This window comes from Oncorhynchus gorbuscha, linkage group LG20 (genome assembly GCF_021184085.1).
Source record: "Oncorhynchus gorbuscha isolate QuinsamMale2020 ecotype Even-year linkage group LG20, OgorEven_v1.0, whole genome shotgun sequence".
Classification (NCBI taxonomy): Eukaryota; Metazoa; Chordata; class Actinopteri; order Salmoniformes; family Salmonidae; genus Oncorhynchus; species Oncorhynchus gorbuscha.
The window spans coordinates 15,076,846-15,085,277 of NC_060192.1; the positions used below are offsets into that span (position 1 = coordinate 15,076,846).

Consider the following 8,432-nt stretch of genomic DNA (forward strand, 5'->3'; position numbering starts at 1 on the left):
AACAAAACTGGCCAAGTTCATGGCCTCCTACCGAAACACCCCACATGCCACGACAAATGAAAGCCCAGCCGCACTGATGTTCGAGAGGCCTCTCCGCACACAGCTGGACATCATGAAGCCAAACAGGCGTAATGAAGTGCTGAACAAACTAGCCAAGATGCTCTCCGGTGGCCGGGAGCGCCATCTCCAAACAGGACAGGAAGTGATGGTGCGAGACTACAGAAGAGGAGAGAAATGGACAAGAGGGACCGTACACACACAAACAGGATCCAGAACTTACCAGGTTCAAGTGAGCCCAGACATAATGTGGCGGCCTCACATTAACCAAATGCATTCCACGGAAAACAGCGCAACAATCGAGAGAGAACAGGTACAGAGAGATGCTGAGAGTGACACACAGGGAACTGTAGAGGACAGTGGGGCAGTAAAGAGACCCCAGGCTGAAGGAAGGGAACATGATGATGAAGGTGCTGCTATAGCAGAAGCTATAATGGAACAAGCACACACTGAGGATGTTCAGGAGCCTCCAGACAATCCGAGGCGCTACCCAGAACTAAGGCACCGTCCACCAGACAGACTAGACTTATAAACAAACAAACAAAAACGAACTGTTCAAATTAAAAGATACAAAATAACTACAACAAGTTCTGGGAAATGTTTCAGTTGTGGTTTGGTAAAAGTAACTCTGATTGTATAAGAGAATAAATGTTATGTTCTGTTAATTACTGATGTCCCTTTTAAGGCGGGAGCACCCTTGGTCATGCACAGTGTTGTTCTGTTATTCTGGTACTAACTCGTTTGAGTAAATGTGAAGCTCCAGTTGAATTGCTTGTATTCCGAGTCTTTCTTATTACATAAATAAGTACTAAGTGTTAAGACACTACACCCCGGATGAAGAAATACTAACTACAGTGAAGTACGGTGTCCAGTAGAGGTCGTTGTTTGAAAGCAGCTTGAAATCGAAGAAAAAAACGGAACCACGTTGAAATTGCTGTCAGAGGAAGGCCCTAAAAATGATCAGAGACTCCAGCCAGTCTAGCACAGCAAGCGGTACCGGAGCGCCAAGTCTTGGTCCAAGAGGCTTCTACCCCCAAGCCACAAGACTCCTGAACATCTAATCAAATAGCTACCCAGACTATATGCATTGCCCCCTATTATACGCTGATGCTACTCATCTATGCATAGTCACATTAATAACTCTATTTACATGTACATATTACCTCAATTACCTCGACACCGGTACCCCTTGTATATAGCACCGCTATTGTTATTTTACTGCTGATCTTTATGTTAATCTCTTTTTTAAAAGGTATTTTCTTCAAACTGCATTGTGGGCTTGTAAGTAAGCATTATTTCACTGTAAGGTCTACCTGTTGTATTCGACCGATGTACCTACAATTTGATTTGAAATCAGTGGGATTTTGCAACCAATTGAGCTATAATCCCCAAAGCACACACATCCCTGGATCGGTCCTCTTCAATTCGCTGCAGCTAGTGACTGGAACGAGCTGCAACAACCACTCAAACTGGACAGTTTTATTTCCATTCAGTCATGTCTTTTCATTCAAAGACTCAATCATGGACACTGACAGTTGTGGCTGCTTTGCGTGATGTATTGTTGTCTCTACCTTTTTGCTGTTGTCTGTGCCTAATAAGGTTTGTACCATGTTTTGTGCTGCTACCGTGTCTTCGGTCTCTGTAGTGCTGTGGTGTGTTTTGTCCAATATTTTTAATCTCAGCCCCCGTCCCTGCAGGAGGCCTTATGGTAGGCGGTCATTGTAAATAAGAATTTGTTCTTAACTGACTCGCCTAGTTAAATAAAGGTAATAAATAAGACCTAGAGACAGCCTCCAAGATGGTCGACCGTTGGTATCAACATACTTTACTCACGGTCGCATACGCCGATTCGTGGGGTCTGACATCTTGCTAGTTACGGTTTCAAGAGTCCATTATTATTATTTTATTGCATTACACGAACCAGTGGTGGAAAAAAGACTTAATTAAGCGTCATACTTGAGTAAAAGTAAAGATACCTTAATAGAAAATGTCTCAAGTAAAAGTAACCCAGTAAAATGCTACTTGAGAAAAAGTCTAAAAGTATTTGTTTTCAAATATACTTGAGTATCAAAAGTAAAAGCGTCAAAGTATAAATCTTTTTAAAAAGGATTATATGAAGCAAACCAGACAGCCTAATTGTATTTATGGATAGGCAGGGGCACGCTCCAACACTAAGATATAATATACAAATGAAGCATGTGCTTAGTGAGTCCGTCAGATCAGAGGCAGTAGGGATAACCAGGGATGTTCTCCCATAGGGCGGCGCACAATTGGCCCAGCGTCGTCCGGGTTAGGGGATGGTTTGGCCGGGGTAGGCCGTCATTGTAAAATAAGAATTTGTTCTTAATTAACTTGCCTCGTTAAAAAAAAATAAGGGTGTGTTAATTAAACAATTTTCATGTCCCGCTAAGCATTCAAAATGTAACAAGTACTTTTGGTTATCAGTCAAAATATATGGAGTAAAAAGTACATTATTTTATTTAGGAATGTAGTGAAGTAAAAGTAGTTCCAAATGTAAAGTACAAAAAAGACTTATGTAGTACTTTCAAGTATTTTTTACTTAAGTACTCTTTTTCACCTTTATTTGACCAGGTAGGCTAGTTGAGAACAAGTTCTCCCTTTACACCACTGACATGAACATTGTACAAAATAATATACAGATATCACACATAGGAACCCATTACTACATGCACACTAGCACTGGAGCCCAGCATGAACCGTGAGCTAGAGCTGGGTTCTGGATCTTGATAAGGGAGGGGAAATATGCAGGCAAGAAGCACAATGGAGGAACAAACCTGCCATAATTAGAATGAAATACATTCACACAAATATATACATAAATATAGAAATCCACACATAATCAAGGAAATAAAAAACTGACAAATGTAATTAATTTTCTCTACATATCTGTATTTATTTAATTATTTATCTATGTATTACAATTATTCAAACTTTAATTCATTTTATTAAATATTTATTTCTGTACTTCTTCCTCCAATATGATAATGAGGGTTGTCAGTCAAACGTCTGTAGGCGGTATCTAACAAACTATTGGTTGATCAATTTCACGTGTTTCTCCACTGCTTTTTCCTGCTTTTACCACCACCTATGTGAAGCTAGCCACAATAACGATTTGCCAGAATATTAGAATTTACGGTTTGCCTTCAAAATAAAAGTCCCACATTGAAACTGTCAGACAGACACAAATACTGGAATCATCCCATATTTTAACTGGATACTGCTTAACAAGTTTGGAATGTTATATCAACTCAACAAAAGACAATTTGCCCCCCCCCAAAAAATTTTTTTTGTTTTATCGCACTGTGGATTTATTAGACTTCACAATTGCAAAATGTGTGGGCTCAAAACAGGTGGGGCTATTAAATGAATCATTGTTAATTAACAGCAAGCTGGAAAGGTCACAGTCAAACTTAGATGCATAACGTGAGCTCTGTTGGGGCTGTCCCGTTCGATCTCTTATATACTACTTACACAGACCAGTTACATAGGCATTTTTCATAGGATTGGTTCCTGAAAAAAAAAAAAACATTCCTGCAAAAAAAAAAAAAGGGGGGATTGGTTCCTGCATGTGTCTGGCACATCTCCTATCTTGATTTATATAACATATTCTGGGCGTTCTGCCAGATGGTCCTAAGGAGGGGATCATGACGACCCCCCTCCCTCATATCTTTACCAAGCACAGGCAGGAAACAAGGATTTTTTATGACACGAAAGACAAGATTAACATTTAAGGCTGTCTATTCACATGATACATTTTCTCTCGCAAAATGTTATTAACTGTGAAGAGTTTACACAAATATTAGCGTCATAGCTCTTTTAGAAGGACTTAAACTGTGGGAAATCACCTCACTATTCAACATATTGCACATTCGTATTGCAATGTACAGCTTTACCTGCGGATCTTGGGTACATGAAATGGGGTGTCAATCCAGAGCACAACTGTGAAGAGTTTACACAAATATTAGCGTAGTGGTTTAAAAATCACATGATCAAACGAAGCTTCAGACGTCATTAAGCACGTAATAATGTTACTTTGAAACAAGCATCAGTACATTTGGTGCTTTCAGGACAACTGGTGCCGCGTTCTGGGAACTCAGAAAAAACGAGGTCAAATCATGACGTCAGTGATTTTCATGTCGGAAGTTGGAGCCAAATTGTGGTCGCGGGCCAAGAAAGTTAGGTAACACCTGGTTTACTGGGAGGGGATATAACTCAAAAATGTTGGTATCATCCAAGTAGTATGCTAGTGTGTGTGTGTGTGTGTGTGTGTGTGTGTGTGTGTGTGTGTGTGTGTGTGTGTGTGTGTGTGTGTGTGTGTGTGTGTGTGTGTGTGTGTGTGTGTGTGTGTGTGTGTGTGTGTGTGGACTGTAGATACACTGCAGCCCTTCTATGCTACAGCAGACCCTTGGGAAATATCCACAGACTATATTTCACCTTGCTGTAGCACTGCCATAAAACCCCTGATACTTGGGGTTAAAATCAAGGCAAGGCATTCTGCTTATGTATAATTTAAATGCTTCCAACTGAGTAACTGTTTCAATCAGAGTCCATGTATCAGAAGCCCATTAGATGTAACTGTCTGACATGACTGTATAAATGAACCAGGATAAATGATCTAACCATGCAGACATGTCTCCTGTCAAGTTTAGCCCAAGTGATCTTCGTTATTTTTCAATGACATTGTCTGTGAGATCAATTGTACCCTTGATTCTCAATCCCAGTTATTTACAGTTTTGCTATATTTCATGTCAGCAGTTGTTATGAATCGTAATGAATGGCTTTGAAAATGTAGGCTAGTGTTATGGAGCTGGTTAGATGGAGTGTTGGTGCGAATAGAGCCTCTCTTAAACCGGGAAGGAGATAGTCGGTAGCTGTGGTTTGAATTAGACGTGACCTCTAGCAGTGGGATTCAATTAATGTATGATTGACTCTCTGTCACACACACGTCCTTCATCCATCATAGGCTGGAATGGGCTGATTCAGTAGGAATGGCCTGCTGAGTGAGTGGGACCTGAGCTTAGACATCCGCCTCCCTTTTACATTGTACACAACAAGTCTGACACGTATTTAGGAGGATAGGCTATAGGTCTCTAGGTTGTTTTCTCTTTGAAATACCCAGGTTTTCTACCTTTTTCATGATGTTCGGACTCGGAATGCAGGCCCAGGCTATATTTGATGGTAAGCATTCATAATTAAAAATAATTGATCTAGGCTACCGCTCAAACACTGTAAAAACCGAGAAGTTGTTTCCATGAGTACCTTGGTTGTTTCCACATTCCACCTCTTAACAGCCAGTGTTGTTTCTTTTACCTCAGGTATCGAGGAGCTGTGTTCTAAGAGGGATGAGCTGAACCGTCAGATCCAGCAGGAGGAGGAGGAGAAGGGTCGTCTGCAGCACGACATCCGTGTCCTCACCGAGAAACTACGCCGCGTCAACGAGAGCCTGGTCCGACGACACTCCGTCCGCGCTGACTTTGACCACACCATCGGCGAGACCGAGGGTACCTTTATGAAGGTCAGGACCAGCCAGGGTTTAGGGTTTCTATTTTTCATGAGGGGAAAAAAGTATGTTTTTCAGTGTTATTTTAGTCTCACAAAACCATGAAAGCATATTATGTGAGCTTTACAGTACATATCAATTTGACTGCAAAAGGACCTGTAAATGTACTGGGTAAGATAACATTCTCCATGTCTTCTGTTCTCAAAGAACACTGGATGGAATTATTTGCAGCAATTCCAGACAGCAAACATCCCACGTGTTATCTTAATATCCAACTCCCTTGGTGTTACTAAGAGCATAATAGCAGAGCAAACAAACGCCCGTAAGTGTTGTTAATTAAAAACCACTGAGTGCTCAGAGTCTGACTCTTCAAATCAAATTGTTGCACAGCAGATAGTCTGATTAAGTGGTTGTCTAGCTGTATCCCAATCCCACTTGACTCAGTCTATGGTATTTCATACAGTAAATGCAATGAATCTTATGTTGATTCATGTCTTACTCTATCTAAGATTCTGGAGAGCTGTCAAACACTGCTGAGTGTAATAAAGAAGGAAGCAGGAAATCTCGGCAAAGCCACTGAACCCGGAAGGAAAGACCACTGACATCCAGACTACCGCCCCTAAACCTTACCTCTCACCCAAACACCAGCATTTCCCCTCACCCTTGTAACTGTGCACTGTTTGTACACTGAACAAAAATATAAATGCAACATGCGACCATTTCAAAGATTTTACTGAGTTACAGTTCATATAAGGAAATCAGTCAATTTAATTAAATTAATTAGACCCTAATCTATGGACTGGGAATACAGATATGCATCTGTTGGTCACAGATAACTTTTTTTTTAAAGGTAGGTGGCGTGGATCAGAAAACCAGTCAGTATCTGGTGTGACCACCATTTGCTTCATGCAGCGTGACACATCTCCTTCGCATAGAGTTGATCAGGCTGTTGATTGTGGCCTGTGGAATGTTGTCACACTCCTCTTCAATGGCTGTGCGAAGTTGCAGGAACTGCGATATTGGCGGGAACTGGAACACAATGTCGTACACGTCGATCCAGAGCATCCCTAACAAGCTCAATGGGTGACATGTCTGGTAGCTATGCAGGCCATAGAAGAAGTGGGATATTTTCAGCTTCCAGGAATTGTGTACAGATCCTTGTGACATGGGGCTGTACATTATCATGCTGAAACATGAGGGGATGGCGGTGGATGAGTAGCACGACAATGGGCCTCAGGATCTCGCCACGGTTTCTCTGTGCATTCAAATTGCCAACAATGAAATGCAATTGTGTTTGTTGTCCGTAGCTTATACCTGCCCATACCATAACCCCACCGCCACCATGGATCACTCTGTTCACAACGTTGACATCAGCAAACCGCTCGCGCACACACAACGCCATACACACTGTCTGCCATCTGCCCGGTACAGTTGAAACCGGGATTCCTCCGTGAAGAGTACCCTTCTCCAGCGTGCCAGTTGCCATCGAAGGTGAGCATTTGCCCCCTGAAGCCGTTTACGATGCCGAACTGCAGTCAGGCCAAGACCCTGGTGAGGCTGACTAGCACACAGATGAGCTTCCCTGCGCGGGTTTCTGACAGTTTGTGCAGAAATTATATGGCAACAGCTCTGGCTGGCATTCCTGCAAGCAGCATGCCAATTGTTTCCTTAAAACCTGAGACATTTGTGGCGTTGTTTAACAAAACTGCATATTTTGGAGGGCCCTTTTATTGTCCCCAGCACAAGTTGCACATTTGCAATGCTGTTTAATCATCTTCTTGATATGCCACACCTATCAGGTGGATGGATTAGTAAACACATTTGTGCACAACATTTGAGAGAAATAAGCTTTTTGTGCATATCTGGGATCTTTTATTTCAACTCATGAAACATGGGACTGACATTTTACATGTTGCGTTTATATTTTTGTTCAGTATAATATACTCTGAGTATACAAAACATTAAGAACACCTGCTCTTTCCATGACATAAGCTGACCAGGTGAATCCAGTTGAAAGCTATGGTCCCTTATTAATGGTACTTGTTAAATCCACTACAATCACTGTAGATGAGGCGGAAGAGACAGGTTAAAGAAGGATCTTTAAGCCTTGAGACATTTATGACACGGGTTGTGTATGTGTGCCATTCAGAGGATGAATTTGCAACACAAAAGATTTAAGTGCCTTTGAACGGGGTATGGTAGTAGGTGCCAGGCTCACTGGTTTGGTCAAGAACTGCAACACTGCTGAGTTTATCACACTCAACAGTTTCCCGTGTGTATCAAGACTGGTCCCCCCCCCCTCCAAGGGACATCCAGCCAACTTCACATAACTGTGGGAAGCACTTGAGTCAACATTGACCAGCATTCTCTGTGGAACGCTTGACACCTTGTAGAGTCCCATGCCCCGCCGAAATGAGGCTGTTCTGGGGGGAAAAAATGGGGGAAGTTCAACTCAATATTAGGAAGGTGTTCCTAATATTTGTATATACAGTATATTTATCTAAAATGTTTTGACTTTGTCTAATACTGCTGTTCACTGGCATCCTTATTTTATACCAATTTAATCATTTTAATAAAGATGATCTGTGAAGAATCCCTTCTCATTTGCCTATTGCAGTGTATGGGACACGCCCAGAAGTCATTCCTTGGGTTGTTTTTCTTGAGTGCTAGTGTCTTTCAACAGCGGCACACGAGACAAACACACACACACTCCCGGTGAGATGCCGTCTGACACTTTGATATGTAATTACAGGTAAATATAGCACAGATAAATATAGCACAATGCCGGTTTAGGTGGAAGCACGCTGCTCTATTCTTTCTACTAGTAAATCTCCTTCACGACAAATAAAAGCTA

General features: G+C 41.7%; 1 protein-coding gene across 1 annotated transcript; it reads left to right on the plus strand.

The window, feature by feature from the left end:
* The first annotated feature begins 3,728 nt into the window (after positions 1 to 3,728).
* Positions 3,729 to 6,337, plus strand: LOC124007139 (Sjoegren syndrome nuclear autoantigen 1-like). Its single transcript, XM_046317469.1, has 3 exons — positions 3,729 to 5,256; positions 5,394 to 5,593; positions 6,088 to 6,337. Exons 1-3 carry the CDS (start codon positions 5,214 to 5,216, stop codon positions 6,178 to 6,180), a joined length of 336 nt encoding a protein of 111 aa, XP_046173425.1. The 5' UTR covers positions 3,729 to 5,213; the 3' UTR covers positions 6,181 to 6,337.
* Positions 6,338 to 8,432: the final 2,095 nt, after the last annotated feature.